At 50.5% G+C, this 16,200-nt stretch overlaps 1 protein-coding gene across 1 annotated transcript; it reads right to left on the bottom strand.

The window, feature by feature from the left end:
* Positions 1-6,873: 6,873 nt before the first annotated feature.
* On the bottom strand, positions 6,874-8,741 carry LOC112897893 (putrescine hydroxycinnamoyltransferase 1-like). The gene is made up of 2 exons (XM_025966289.1): positions 8,086-8,741; positions 6,874-7,850 (listed from the first exon to the last, which is right to left on the bottom strand). Exons 1-2 carry the CDS (start codon positions 8,536-8,538, stop codon positions 6,966-6,968), a joined length of 1,338 nt encoding a protein of 445 aa, XP_025822074.1. The 5' UTR covers positions 8,539-8,741; the 3' UTR covers positions 6,874-6,965.
* Positions 8,742-16,200: the final 7,459 nt, after the last annotated feature.

Raw genomic sequence — 16,200 nt, 5'->3', positions numbered from 1 at the left:
CAATCCGATTGTTTAGACCGGACAGTCCGGCACCCCCGGACAGTCCGGTCCATTACATCGGACAGTCCGGTTTACCTCCAGCTTCTGGACAGAAAGTTTTGTCCAACCGGACTGTCCGGTCTTGTATGGCGGACTGTCCGGTTTGGTTGTAACGGCTAGTTCTGACCACGCTGTTTTTTGCAACAGTTGACCGTTGGGGGAGCAGGCGGACTGTCCGCCAGTAGCTGGCAGACTGTCCGCCAATGTCTCAGAAAGTCCACCAACTTCTCCAAACGGCTAGTTTGTGTTGGTAGGCTATATATACTCACCCCTTGACTGTATGAGTGTTCTCTTGGCACTTGAGAAAGACACTAGAACATCCTTGAGCTCTCATTCACTCATCTCTCACTCACCATTGCTTAGTGATTGCATTCTTGTGAGTTAGAGAGTGTTTAGTGTATTGCATCAAAGAGGTTGATCATTGAGGCACTAGTGGGATTCTAAGCAAGCGTCGTTGGCTTGTTACTCTTGGAGGTTGCCGCCTTCTAGATGGCTTGGAGATCGTGTGTGCCACCGAGCACTTAAAAGGAGATTGTGAAGGTGCTGGGGCCAAATTTGTGAGAGGTTGAGCTCACCTCGCCGGAGTGGTGAAGAGCATCCTAGTGGAACCGAGGTTTGGAGAGGTTTTTTGATCGATTGGCTCAAGGACTAAGTGAAGACTTGGTAGAGGAGCAATCGAGTTTATTGAATCCACCTCAACATGGATTAGGGGTGACCGGCAAGTCATCGACACCACGGGATAAATTCTTGTGTCTTGAGAATTGGTTCCTTCCTTGCAATTCTTTTTCGCATTTACTCTTGTGCAAGTTTACATTCCTAGATTCTAGCTTTACCTGATCACCCTAGGTTGCAAACCCAATTTAGCTCGACTTAGGCTAGAAATTTAAATATCTTGTTGTACTAATTAAATTTCTCCTAAGTGCTTTATTTTTAGTTAAAACCGTCTATTCACCCCCCCTCTAGCCGGTGTCCTTGATCCTACAGCATCCCTGGATCCCATCGAAGCTGCAGCCGCCGCCCCTCGCCTCGCAGCCCTAGCCCATGCTGCCGCCTTCGCCGCCAAGCTCGTGAGCGCCCCCGTCTTGTCGCTCGGCCGCTCTATCGCCCTCGCCCGCTGCCGAAGCTTCATGTGGAGGTGAGCATCGCTGTTGGCCCTTTTGCCCTCTTTTCCCTACCTTCTTGCGCGCGCAATCCCTCACCGGAATTGCCACGCCGCGCGCCACCGTCGAGCGCCCCCTCCGGGCCGTGACACCCTACCTCGAGCCCCTAGATGCGTTGCTTGTAGCGACCTCAATCTCCATGGCTTTTCCCGATCCAAAACCCGAGCCCCGGAGCACCGATTTCGGTGTACTCCGACGGTCCTGCCGCCGCCTACCGCCGTGCACCACCGCCAGCCTTCGCCCGCGCCGCCGCTGCGCCGTCCCGATTGACCCGAACCGTCGGATCTCGATCCGACGGGTTAGATTTCTAATCTAACCTGAGTCAACAGAACTGATACCGGTCAAACCCTAGGTATTTTTGCAAAAGACCCTCGTTTTTATTAGAATCAACCCGTGCTCCACCGCAGTTCAAAAGTATTTACAAATAGACCCTTTTTTCTATTTTAGCCCCTATCTTTTTATAAAATAGAACCCACCGCCCCTAGCCTCTCTATTTTCAATCTAAACCCTAAATTTAAGGTTTATTTATATTTTAGCCCTCGATTTTTTTGTTCAAAGCCCTTTTATTTTTAAATCTTTTACAAATAAGCCACTGGAATCATATTTTAGCCATAACTTCTCTATTTTAACTCCGTTTTTATCGATTCTCGCGTTCACGCGATCCTTGCGACGTGTACAGAGCCTTATAATGTTGTATTGCTCTGTCTACATTGTATGGTGTACTGTTTCTTATTTATTATATTTGCTTGTTTGTATGTACTTGTGTGTTGCGATAGACGGTGCGTAGTTCGAGGGTCCGCAAGAGCAAGGCTTTGAAGACATCCCTGAGCAGCAGCAGTACTTTGAAGAAGGTAAGTGTTTCTTGATCATATTCCAATCCTAATAACTTTTCATATACATACATTTAGTTTATATGCATGCATGTGTCTATAACATGATGGATCCTAAACTAATGATATGCCTAGTTTTGTGTTGAATTTCCTTGATTACACCTGGATTGTTTACTTTATGTTGTAGCTATACTAGTTGCTTCTACTTGGTTTATGGTCGAATAACTTGGAAACTATTCTATACTTATTTTACTTCATGCTCTGGAATACCTTTATGGTGAAAACTTTAAGATCATTGCATTAAGTGGAACATAGAGAACCACACAGAAAAATAGTGCAACCATAATACTACATGGCTATGGTCTTGACTAATTAATTAGAAACTTTAACTTGTAGTGGTCTTACCAAAAGGGCAAGGGGGGTGCGCGGGTGGGGTATAGCTTGATCCTTTTGAGGCTTAGATATGATCTTAGGTAAGGTGTCTTTCTTATTAGGGAGGGTTATGATCACTGCATCCTGAAACCTTAGCGGACCGTTGCAACTTAGGAAATCTTTTTAAAGGCCTCGTAGTAAATCCCTGCCACTTATCTCGAAAGTGTTTAAGGGCCTTGCAAACCTAGGCATCAAGGGAAACACGAGTTGTGGGTAAAATGTACAACCTCTGCAGAGTGAAAACTTATATATCAGCCGTGCTCACGGTTAAGAGCGGCTTGGACCCTCACATGATAATTGAACTTGAAGATGATCTAAATTGATATTCTTTATTTATGTTGTTGTTACTTACACTTAGTTAATACTTGCTAAAAAAAATTAGGCTAACTAAAAATTATTATTGTAGTCAAACCATGTCAGCTTTTCCTTGATTTTGACCTTGCATGTCATATAATTTACTCCACTTGCTGAGTACCAACCATAAGTGTACTCATGCTTGCTTGATTAAAACCAATGCTGCTGAGAACAAGATAATTGTCTAAAGTTCCCTGAAGATTTTGAGGAGTTCTAGGCGTATGTCTCCCAGTCATCTGCCTGTGAAGTTGAAGTCCGCTACTAGTTACAAACATTTATTTGTGTGCTTAAGATTAAGACTTTCGGTTATGTAATAAAGTATCTTAATAATCTCTTTCATTATGACACTATTTCGGATATAAACTTGTATCGTCTATCATATGTGTGTGAACTTGATCCTGGCGTGCATACGAGATGCATTCGGTTCCTTTCCAAAACCAGATGTGACAACCGGCTTGGTATCATACTTGCTAGCCCCAGGCTAGGCCCACCCGCATAACCGGTAAGTGGTGTGCACACTTAACATAGTCCCACAAATTATAGTTACTCTCACCTGGTCCTTAATTGCTAAAGCGAGCATCTTCGTCATATGCATCTCCACCGCTGTGGTCCGCAACTACACCCATTACTGGCGCCCCAAACTCCTCAGCCAAGTAACCACAAACTTGTACCCGCCATAGGTACTCCATAGGGTGTGCCAAGATACACACCCCACGCCCCCGATCCAAGATCGAGTTAAGTTCGCTCGCTCCCGATTAAAAAGCCTTATGCACCAACTCCTCAGAAGTGTCTCTCCACTCACGCCAAGACTATCTATCCATTACCACATATACACATGCAAAGCATAGCAAGGCATCTCATATTTATCAAGTGTATAGGATAGCAAGGAATTCAGGTAAATAAATAGGCTATGCAGGTTCATTTCATCGCAACACCAGGGACCAATAGCATATCTAGCAAGCAATGGCTAATAGGTATTCAAATCAAAGATGGGCGTGAAATGGGTTCTCTTGTAGTCTTCTCGGCTCCCCTGGTAGTCCTGGGTGTCGATCAGCTCTTCATCGACGGGTCCTGTTCATAAATACATATAAATACGGGGGCCAAAGTGCAAAAGTGCACAAAAGGATATTCAAATAAGATACAAATCATAAAAAACCTACTCTAACGGGTAGATCATAATTTTAGAAGAATTGTGAAACTGGTTTTATATTTTTCGAAGGTTCGGTTGATTTATTATGAATTTTATAAGGAAAAACCTATTTCTGAAATTAATAAATGATTATAAAAAAAGAAAACACTAGAAATGACACAGGCAGCACCAGAGCATGCCACGAGGCATGCTAACACCAGCATGACGTCACTAGGTTAGTCCTGGCTGACATCAACAGTGGGCCCTGCTGACATCAGCGTTGACCGGTCAACGGGTCAACAGTCAGTGGGACCCACTGGTCAGTCATGGTGTCGCACCGACAGGTGGGACCCAGGTGTCAGCGTACGCAAAAGGAAAAGATAAAGGAAAGGATGAGCGGCTCGGGCGTACTGGGCTGAAGCAAAGAGGCCAGCTCGTTCGGCCCATATGGGCTCTACTTGGTTGTGGTGTTGGCTCGGCCTAGGGCTCGTAGGCTGGCTGGATCCAACGGACGGGCTCGGCTCAGGGTTCAGCTCGGTTAAGCAGTCCGGCTCGCAGGCTGGCTCAGGCATGGCTTGGCTCACGGCGGTCTCGGTCTGGCTCGGCCCACGATCTAGCAGGTCGGCCTGGCGAATCGGGCCAGCCACAGCCCAACTTGCCCATCCCTCACTCTCCTCTCTCACTAGGAGGACGGTCAGCAGGTCAGCAGCGCATCGCCCTGATGAGCAGGGTCCAAGCATCGGTCTCTGGCGGGATCCTGTGTGGCTGGGGAAGATCCGGTGCAGCTCGCGTTGGTGGGGACGTGCGTGTGTGCAAAGGAGGTGTTTGTGCAGGTCTTGCATGGTGGGTGTTCGGCAAAACGCCCGCAAGGGCTGGCTTCGATGCGTGCGCGACGTCGTGGCACCGGCACGCGGTGGCTCCGCATGGCACGGCTACGGTGCGGTGGTGGACTTGTTTGGGTGAGGCCAAGTCCCGGCCTTTTGGCCGAGGCGAGGCACAGACTTACACGCGCGGGCACCTTGCACTCCAAGGCCACGACGACGAGGGGTGCGGCAAGGCTAGGGCCGAGGGTAGGTGGTCGGGGGTGAGCGCGTGCGTGAGCTCTCAGTCTAGCTGAGGTTGCGACACGGCCGCAGCGCACGGGCGGCACTCTGGTGAGGCTGGACCGTGGCGGCGCTGGGCTGCAAGGCGGGCGAGGGGGAGGCAACGGTGGCGGGGCCCTTGCAAGAAGATGAAGGGTAGTGTTCTAGGCTCTACGGCAGTTTGATCGACGATGGTGAGCCCGTCGTAACAAGGAGGGTGAAGGGCGGCGGGGCGGCCCACCAGTTAGGATTGGGGAAGGCGAGGGTGGTGCCATGGCGGGTCGACGCAAGCGAGTTGAGGCTGTGCAGGGAGCACGGCAACGTTGAAGGAGTCGATTGGGCGCGGGCCTAGCAGAGCTCCGGCAGCAGCACATCCTTTTTCGTTGGTCCTCTTCCTCGGCTTCTCCTTCTTCTTCTCCCTCTCTTGCCCGTTTGAAGCGGCGGCGGCGGGTTGGAGATGGGGAAAACCCTAGGTGGCTCTAGGGTTTCGGGTCGTGGCGGCGGGGGCTCTTATAGGTGCGGTGCTAGGGCTTGCGGTAGGCTCGAGCCTAGAGGAACGGTGATGGGGACTCGGGTCACGGCGCGGGGGTACGTGGCGAGCATCCGGCCGTGCGCAGCCGCTAGGGTTTAAGGAGAGCACGCGAGCGGTCAAAAAGTGAGCGCGGGCAACGTGGCTGATGCAGGCGGGGGCGCGGCTGTTGGGCTCGGTCGTGGAGCGAGGGCAGAGCGGCGTGCGAGAGGCGCGTGGGTGAGGCGGCGTCAGGCGGAGACGAGGCGAAGGGAGGAACGAGAAAGCTGATGGGTGGCCCCCACCTGTCAGTGGCTCGCGAGGGAAAGGGCGCTGGGTGAGGTGGTGCTGGACCGGGCAGGTGTGCGTGGCGTGCCGGGCTGGACCGTGCGGCTGCACAGACCAAAGGCAGGAGCGGCGCGGGCAGCTGTGATGGGTTGTGTGTGTGTGTTTGGTAGCGGGCCGAGTTGGATCCTGGTTGGGGGTTAGGTCTCGAGTCAGGCTGGCCTGAGTTAGGGTAGGTCTAAGGTTTGGATAGATAGTGAGTTCGGGTTAGGGTTAGGTTAGTAATTGAAGTTAATTTGAATGGCTGAATTTAAATTAACTTTCACCCAATTCAAGCAAAAACCAATCAAATATTTCTGAAACAAGGAGGGTTCAAATAAATCCAAAAAAACTCCAACTTATTTCACACTAACATTACGATCCTTAACTCAAATTAAATTTTAACTCACATTAAATTTTATTTACTAGGAATTTGAGATAGAGAGAAGCCATTCTTACATTCGATTCTACCTATTAGCACATTGCACAAGAAGTTTTAAAATTCATACTTTTTGAACTTGTAACATTCTGGAAAAATTTTGGGATATTACACTAGAGATCTGAAGCAATACGATCTGAGAAGGAAGCATATGCGTCTCTGGCGGATCTGCGTACATATGATTTCAACATGCTAGGTATTTGGCAGAGCACTCTCTGCCAGTTTTTAAATAACTACTCCTTCCGTTTTAAAATGTAGATTTTTTTGGCAAATCTAGATGCATAGATTTTGCAATACATTTAGATATACATTATATCTAAATTTATAGCAAAATTTATGCATCTAAGTTTGCTAAAATAATCTATAATTTGGAACGAAGGTAGTAGCATATTTTTTTAGAAAATAACTAGTATGTTGAAATAAGATGAACTGGAGCCGGAGCGGGAGGAAAAATGTCACGCTTAGTGCTGCCCTATCGGGATCCAAGGGTGCAGATTTGTCGCCAGAAATCAAACCGCACCCGATAGATAGCATTTCCTCGTAAACAAGAGATCGTACAAGCTTAATTTAGGGCGATTATGTGGATTCAACCTGATAATGCTGCTCTTTTACATGGATAAATTAAAAGCAGAAAATAAAATTTTTATCACGAGGCTCGCTGTTTCAATTCATTCCCCGTAGAAGACCTTCTCGAAGCAGTCGATGTGCTCGGCCTCCATCGAGAAGATCACGGTGATGTCGTCGTCCCTGTTGGCGCAGGGGGTCATGTACGCCGTGCCGACGCCGAACATCTGCGCCGGCGCGACGAACCGCGGCGCGCCCGAGCCGAAGTCGGCGCTGTACATGGGCATCCCCAGCCAGCTCACCGCCCACAGGTCGGACGCCGGCACGAGCTGCTCGCTCGCCGCCCGGGAGCTGTCGTCGTCGCCTCGCTTCTTCGCCAGCTCCAGCTCCAGGTAGTCCAGCACCGACCGCACGAACGCGTCGCCCACGCCGTCCACCGCCCTCTTGATCGTCTCCGCCACGGACCCGAGCGGGCTGCCCAGCAGGTCGCCGACCCGGGCCGTGACGAGGTCGCGCACGACGGCGTTGCCGAAGAAGCTGCGCGGGAGCGGCGGGCTCAGGCGGTGGCGGACGTTGGCCGGCAGCCCGAGGCGGGTGTCCGCGCCCGGCGCGGCGCCGCGCGCGACGCACACGCAGCGCCAGAGGTGCGCGGTGACGGCGCAGTACGTGGACACGCCGGCCCCGCAGCGGGACTTGAGGTCGGCGAGGAGCTTGGGGGAGACGGGGAAGACGCGGGTGACGAAGGGCCGCGGGCGGCCGCTGAGGAAGGCCGGGGAGTAGACGAAGTGGTCGAAGGTTGGGCACGGCGGCCGCCGCGCGCGGAGGAGGGTCCGGTCGTGGAACGGCACCGGCCCGCACGCCTCGGCGGCGTCGAGGCCGCTGGCCAGCCCCGCCCACGTCTGGATGAACTGGAACGCGCCCACGCCATCCATCACCGCGTGGTGGATGCCGGTGCCCAGCACCACGCCGCCACACTTGAGGAAAGTCACCTGCAAGCAAGCATCGTCCAGATTAACATCACACGGCTGTAACAATGTCTCAATTCTGATGCACGTGAGCGTTTCGTTCATCTATGATGCTGAAATTCATTAACTCTTTTTTTTTCCTCAGAGATCTCCAGCTGAACGGTCTAAATCACGAGTCACTTTCCGTTTGCCGAAAAAAGAAGTTGTTGCTCGCAAAAGCTAAGATCGTTATAGACAGTTGTTTTGCTCATCGTCAAACCTGAAACATGGCCATGGGGCAGGACGCCTCGCCGGGCTGCGCCGACGGCACAAAAGCTCTCCGGATCTCTGGCGACGGCTCGTAGTCCTCAAAGATCTCCTCGCCGGTGAGGTCCGCCCTGGCGACGACGAAGAGCGCGCCCTCGCCGCTGCAGTCGATCTGCAGCCGCCCGTCCGGGCCGGCACCGAGCCGCCCGGCGAGCGGGTAGAACGGCACCAGCGCCCCAGCCAGCGCGGCCTTGAGCCGGTCCGGCGCGAAGGAGCCCGTGCCCGCGGCGGCAGCGCCCTGGCCCTGCAACTGCTCGGGCGCCGCCGGGTAGTAGTAGACGAGCGGCGTGTGCGTCCTCGGCACGGCCAGGTCGAGGTTGGACAGCCACAGCGGCTGCCCCGGCGTCTCCTTGCTCGGCGCCACCAGCGCCGTCTCCACCACCACCACTTCCGCCTGCTTCATCATCTCTCCCTCTCCCTCTGCCTGTCGCACGTTCCGACCAGGCCACGCCCACGGTGACCACGCAGAGGCGAGGGTACTCTGAGGTCTGAGCTTGAGCAGCCAAGTGGTGTTTGCTTCCTCGATATGCGTGTGGGTGGGGCGAGTATATGTAGGCGAATGGCGAAGAAGGCGCGCACGGCAAGAGCAGCGAGTGCCACTCACAAACTCACAACGCCGGGCGGGGGTGCATCTTTGTAAGCTAGTTAACTGTTAACTAAATTCAAGTATTCAACTGTTGCAGCTGCAGGTAAACCTCTGTTTTCTGCCAGCGGGAGAGGGAAATGAAACGGCCAATTTAATTCAAAATGGTAACCAGCTACCAAGGGTCTACGAACCTATTCATAGCAGTAGCACTCAGCACAGTGACTGAATTTCTTGGATCTTCTGCATTTATCATTTTTTCGTCAAAAAATAGCACGCATGTATCAGAAAGAAAAAGGAGCACACATATTCGAGATAATTATCCCCAAGAAATCTTGCAGAAAATAATACCGGCCGGGGTTCTTGTTACATGTCATTGTTGAAACATGTTCAGGTCACGTGGTTGGTCATGGAGTATCCGTGCAAATCGACAAAGCTTTTGTAGTTTTGAGCATCCACTACTGACCAAGAGCGACTACGGGTAGCATTATTTTTTTTCGTTGCTAATAATAAAGCAGCAACACACTAGTACCTTGCACACCTATGGCTTTTCAACCACATGGCCGGCCCTAGGCCCGTAGCACCAATGCACCATCCGTTTCTCCACTTGGCAGCCCACGTAGCAGCTCCCAGCAACACTAACTCGTCGTACCGTGTTTATCCGAGGTTATGCTGCAATCTGGCCCATGGGCTAGGCTAAGGTGTGTTGATCTAGTTTAGCTACGTAGGTTATCAGATTTTGATCTGATTTTTCTAAATTAACCGAGTATTGTAAGATTTTATCTTATTTTTCTAAAAAATAAGATCTTTAATCTGTGGTTTGCCACACCATTTGAATACAATTCAGGTGGGGATGCTCTCCCCCTTGGTGACCATTAAAAAAAACTCATCGTACTGTCACGCCAGCACCTACTAGTCACTTATGGCGTACCTAGAATTTTAGGTTAGGTGGTCCAAAGTGACATAAAATTTTCATCACAGCAAATATATCATTCTATACAAGTATAGAACTCATCAATAATATCTGATAATATAGTGATAAGGTGTCTTACAATTTTAAATATCTTAAAATTAATTGTTAAGTCTAAAATTTGCATATATATTTTATTATTAAATGAATAACTAAGTATATGTATCCCTTGGCTCCAAAAATTACGGTGGGCCATGGCCCACCCGGCCACCCTATATAGTATATGTATCCCTAAGGTTTATTAATACTCCTATCTAGTAGGTTAAAATTTGGCATGGCAAATTTTAGTAGCCAACCAAGCAGGCCTTTCGTCTTTGTTAATACCTAGTAGGCTATTCTTGCGCCGATTCAATATTTTTTTTAAAAAGCACACATGGGCCAGCCCAAGGACTTGACTCTTGAGCAACTTTTATGTGCCGATTTGAAGAATTTTTTTTAAAAAAGGGTTTAAAAAAAATTAAAATTCGAAAAAGGGGTGGCAGTTGAGAAAAATTTGAAAAATGGGTGCCTCCCGCCCGATCATCGGGCGGGAGGCGTGGGGCCGGGGACATCCCGCCCAACCAGCGGGCGGGATGCTCAAAAAGCTTTTTCCAGGCCCCCCCGAGGGCCCCTTCGCGAATAAAAAACTTTTCTTATTCGCGAAGGGGTCCCTGAGGGAGCATCCCGCCCGGCCAGTGGGCGGGAGGCATCCCGCCCGGTCAGTGGGCGGGATGTTTAGAGCCATTTTTTTTTATTTTCCTTTGGAATTTATGATTTACAATCTATTTGAAATTCAGACTGTTTTCAAATGCAATATTGATTCGCCATATTCTTTTGTGTACATATAAAATTTTAATTCAATTTTACGAAGAATATTGCTGTATCTAAAATTCGTATGAAGATGGTTAAACGATAACGTTTTGCAACGTAGAATCCGAATATTACGACAGTACGATAGATCAACCGATTAAAAAGAAAATAGTATCATTAAAAAACAGTTCAAATATAAAAAGTTCACCAAATCAGGAGTATCTACTCCGCATGTCCCGGACCTCGCGCTCTCTTGGGCCTCCCGCCCCTAGTCCTAGGCCGTCGGCGTATGTGGTCCTCCGAGTACGTAAATGCATCTGGAGCACGGTGAGGACGAGGCGGAGGAGGTGCAGGTGTGAAGGGGTCATCCTGGGACTGTGCACCTGGAGCGTCATATGTCTGGGATGGACCAATGATGTCAGGCTCGGCGCCGCCGCCCACCAGCTCTGACCAAGTGGCGGAGCCGCCCTCCCAGTCGTCCCAGTCCGGCACACCGAATGGACCACCGTATGCAGGAGCTCCCGTCGACCATGCATGCTGAGCATAGCCATAAGAGTACGGTGCAGCTGGCCTCGAGCCTGACGGGAGAGACGTTCCTGGAGCATAGGCGCCAAACGTCTGAGGCTCCATTCTTGCAGGAGGAGGTCCTATTGCCGTCGAGTGCATGACTACAAAAAGAAATGAAATTAGTCGTGTAAATCATAGGTGATTGAAATGGCAATTATGAAGAACTTACAGCTTGAACTAGCGGCAGTACCGCTGGACGCTGCGTGCGGTGCTGTAGAGGTCGACGGGCCAGCTGTGTACACGTGGGCGGACACATGAGATGAACTGGAGGTCCCCACGTCGTCTCTGCCGCGACACGTCAGTGCACGTAACGCTCGCGTCAAGCTGTCTTGAATCTTACGGAAGCTGTCCTTGTACTGTGCCTCCGGTACACGCACTCCACGTTCAATCAACGTGATCTGAGATGTAGCTTCGACCTCCGCGAAGTTGATCAGATCGATCTGCATACGTAATGGGATGCAGATTACTATTGGTATCGATCTTTTAGAAAAAAGATTTAATAATTCAAGTTGCGAAACACGTACCGCGCCACGGTGGTCCTCATCACGGTACGAGGGATACGTGTCAGAAATGGTCGGCTGGTGCTGATCCTCCGCGTCATGAATACGTGAACGAGTGACGTACGGACGCGTGCGAAGGAGGTACCAGCGGAGGTATGCGTCGTATGACGCGTCCGTGTGTGGGTGCCATTCGTCCCACACATCGTCACGTGCGTGAAGCCACCCTTGCACGTACTCCTGCATCTTGACGACCCAGTTCACCTCATTGGCATGATATCCCCTGCGCGAATATCTGTTGCGAACATTTGAAATTCAACATTGCTTTATGATAACGAATATATAAGTCATACAAAACGTGTTATCACAAACTTACTCGTGTACGTTGCGCGGCACGGCCTGGAACGCTCGAGGTACGAGAGGAAACTGCTGTCGTCGCCCGAACTGTCTCATCACACGCTCGATGCAGTACGGCTCGACGAGAATATCGAACACTAGGTTCGCCTTAGTCAGCCAGTACTCCTCGTCACGCGTGCAGAGGGAAGACAACCCATGCGGCGCACGTGTCTGGATAGCCGCAGCGGTGTACGGTGTCCAGATGACATCCTGTGGCCGCATCCGATCAAATTCGGACACGAACTGAGGGTATGCTTTTCGGACCTGCCGATGTGCCCAGCTCATCTGAAAAAATTACACAACTGCATCGGTACTCCTCGTATACAGAAACGTACAACAGTAAATTAAATAGCTTAAAAGAACTTACCCGTCGATCGGTCCAAAGCGAACCCATCGTGGGGCTATCCTCGTCCCACATCCCGTACATCTCGGGTGGATAAGGCTCTTCGCTGATTAGGGGACGTGCTATGGCGAATCGCTCGTACGACCATAGCTGCAGCAGAAGTGGGCAGCCTGTGATGACGGCAGTCCTCTCCGTCTTCAAACAGGCCTGGCAAAGACCTCGGTACGTCGCAGCAAGCACTGCCGATCCCCAGCTCCACCCAGGTACCTGGCCCGGCTCCGCATCCGCAATCGCGCGCGCGTATTGCATGAGCACCTTGTCCACGTAATTGCCGGTAGAGTTGCAGAAAAGAGTCCAGCCGAACAACCATAACAGATACGCCTCCAGGTATCGTGACACCTCGTACTGCCCAGCCAGAGGGTGCAGATCCTGAGCCTGTAATATATTTGTTCAAAAGTTAGAGGTACTCACATATGATTCAATTAAATTAAATAAAAAATAACTGGACTTACCCTAAATTGTATTACCCAACTCTTGGCGGGGCCGGGCAAATCAGGTACGTTCACAACAAGTGGCGGGTTCGCTGGACCAAACCGCTCCTGCAGCTCCACCCTCCAAAAAGGTGGCACGGCAACCGGGCCAACAGCTTCACCCGCAATGGGAAGCCCGAGCAGGTACGAACGTGTGGGGGCCTTCTCCCCGCACGGCAAGTGGAACGTGTGCGTCTCCGGACGCCACCTGTCCGCCAACGCTGCAAGTAGAGAGCGGTCCAGTTGCATCCGCTTCTTCGCGCCACCGTCTTGGCCGTCGCCGGCCTGAAGCATACGTGCGAGTGGCAGCAAACCAGCCTCACGTAACCTGTATATTTTGCATTGTGGTTACAATTATCTTACACGCTATACATTAGTTTCGTAAAAAAATATAAAGTATCACCTGTCAAGCCAGCGGTCGTCCAGGTGCAACAACTCCTTTGCTACACGAGGGCGCAACTCGTGAAGCTCCTGCCCCTCCACCGCAGCCAGGTACGACCTGTGCCGTTCATCGATGTGCGCGTCAAGGAGCTCTGGTGTCTGCGCCATATCTGCATGAAAAATATAAGTACCGTAAGACACATTCCTACAAACAATTGAAAATACTATAAACTATTTATAATAGAACTAACCTAACAAATATTTGTAAAAGCTATTCAAAATACTGAAACCTATTCGAAATATAACTACCCTAAAAAATATATCTAAAAACTACTGCAATTATAAAAACTATTCAAAATATAACTACCCTAAGAAATATATCTAAAAACTACTGCAATTATAAAAACTATTCAAAATATAACTACCCTAAGAAATATATCTAAAAACTACTGCAATTATAAAAACTATTCAAAATATAACTACCCTAAGAAATATTTCTAAAAGCTATTCAAAATACCGAAACCTATTCGAAATATAACTACCCTAAAAAATATATCTAAAATCCACTGCAATTATAAAACTATTCAAAATATAACTACCCTAAGAAATATTTCTAAAAGCTATTCAAAATACCGAAACCTATTCGAAATATAACTACCCTAAAAAATATATCTAAAAACTACTGCAATTATAAAAACTATTTAAAATATAACTAGCCTAAGAAATATATCTACCAACTATTAAAATACTCAAAACTATTTAAAATAGACCTATCCTAACAAATATTTCTAAAAACTATTCAAAATACTGAATTCTACGTATAACTACCCTAACAAATATTCGTAAAAATAATTAATAATTATACGATTATAATACCTCCAAACCGACGTGTGGACAGGGCTTCGCCGCTTCCTCTCCTCTCCTCCTCTCCTCTCCTCCTTTTCTTTTTTCTGATTTTTGATGAATTTTATGAGAATTAGGGGGTGGGTGGGGGCTTAAATAGTGGGGGGGGGGGACATCCCGCCCGTTGGATGGGCGGGTTGGGCCTCCCGCCCGTTGGGGGGCGGGATGCCCCTCACCAGAACGTCCCGCCCAACCAACGGGCGGGAGGCCCACGTCCCGCCCTCCCAACGGGCGGGAGGCCCCTCGGAGGACACCCCGCCCGTTGGAAGGGCGGGATGTCGCCTGACTTTTCGCAAAGAGGCCCCTGCGAAGAGGTTTTCCTCCCCCCGCCGACCCCCCGCCCGTTGGATGGGCGGGATGCATCATCCCGCCCTTTCATTGGGCGGGAGGTACCCATTTTTCGAAATTTCCCAAACCGGCACCCTTTTTTTGAATTTAAATTTCTTTTTAACCCTTTTTTTAAAAAAATTCCCGATTTGAATGGATCTATATTGGGCTGCATCAACATTTAGAAGTGAGGCAGCTAAGCCAAGACGCGAGCTACGGCCCAAGCGGCCAGAGCAGCAGCTTGGCCACTTTAAGTACTGTAGCTTGGATTACGTCTAACAAAAATGTTTCTTTTCCTGAGTGACTATACAAAAAATCGAGTGCATTTTGTTTTTTTTGTCTCAGTTGAATATAGGACCGATGAAATCAGAAAGCAGTGTGTTCAGGGAAGAAAATTAGGTGAAAGTAAAAACTAAATTCAATTAATTTTGAGAACAAGGGGCAACAGAAATAAAATGATTCAGGACTAAAACTAAAACAATCGCGAAAATGGCAATCCGTCCTTGATTGTCCTTCACCTCGGCAGTGACGACCAGCGCTCGCCGTGCCTCGTGCCCAAGACGCACACGCCGGTCATCTCCTACTGCCCGGCGCCGGCGTGGGATCGGAGGGCTTCTTCACGCCGGTGCGGCCAGGGCGCTGGTGCCGTTCAAGCGCGTCCGGCAGAGCTGGACCAAAAGCCACACCGCAGGAGCTAGCCCCACCAGTTTCAAGACTAGCTACTACGACTAGCACAACATGGTCCCAGCAGGCGTCCAACGCTGGCCATCGTCGGCAATTCAGCATCCAAGGAGGCTTCACCTTCCCCCCACCTCACGTGCGCTGCCGAGCCATCAAGTTCTGATCACGTGAGTAACCTTGATGTTGCATCGGCTACGATCCTTGCAAACAACCAACCACATAATGGTGTTGGTAGCTCAGCCATAACACGTGTAATTATAAGTAATACAGCGCTCCTACTCGACATTACGAGTGGTGGTTGGCGCCGGCGTACGTTGGCGCGGCCGGCCGGGGAGATGATGAGCAGTCGCGGCGGCCCCGCTGCCAACGAGGCCGCTGCCACCGGTGAGCCCCCCACGCGCGGCCCCGCGCTCCGCCGTGAAAGGTTCGATCTCACCAAGAAATTATAGGACCCGATAAGGAAAATCATGGCCTCATGCTGGCCTTCATCCGCGCAGACAGCTACGGCTAAATAGGGAAGCACGGGACCACACGCTGCCTTCGACCTTCGTACGTGGCCGCTGGCGCGCCGCGAGTCTGATCCTCCGTCGTTGTCGTCGTCTCCCCCTTCACCGCTCACGCGCGGCCCACGGCGCCAGCTCGCTCCTTGGTGCCGAGAGCCAGGATCTGATCCTCCGGACAGGGAAGAACAACTAGTCATCTCTGTCTGCAGAACACGCGGTACACTCGTGGCTCCGCACGCGCCACCGTGCGCGCCCTGCGGGTTGAGTTCTACATTGTGCGGTGAAGGGCCGCTCCTCGCACTCGCCCCGCAGCGGCCGCCACAACTACTTGCTCGCCTCCCCTGATCGACCGGCCGGCAGCTGTGGAACATGCAACCGACGACCAGCGCCGAACTCGCAAGCGACGACCACGGCGATCGCGCCACGGCAGCTGAAGAATCGGCGCGGCGATCTCTTCGATTCACTGCCACGTTTACGCGGCAGAAGCAAACAATCGATTTTTCACCTCTGTCCCAGACTTCCAGCTAGCGTAGTGACCAGGCCGCGGATGTGGAGTTTCCTGTGCGAGCTTGACGTGCACGGCATGCCGGAGACATTT

Source organism: Panicum hallii, chromosome 6, assembly GCF_002211085.1.
Source record: "Panicum hallii strain FIL2 chromosome 6, PHallii_v3.1, whole genome shotgun sequence".
Taxonomy (NCBI): domain Eukaryota; kingdom Viridiplantae; phylum Streptophyta; class Magnoliopsida; order Poales; family Poaceae; genus Panicum; species Panicum hallii.
This window is presented reverse-complemented; position numbering and strand designations above follow the sequence as displayed.

What these genes read in the sequence shown, in the direction of transcription:
- LOC112897893 (XM_025966289.1), bottom strand. Translation starts at nt 8,538, where the DNA reads ATGATGAAGCAGGCGGAAGTGGTGGTGGTGGAGACGGCGCTGGTGGCG. An exon ending in GCCCCATGGCCATGTTTCAG is followed by an intron (nt 7,851 to 8,085) that starts GTTTGACGATGA and finishes GCTTGCTTGCAG; the next exon opens with GTGACTTTCCTCAAGTGTGG.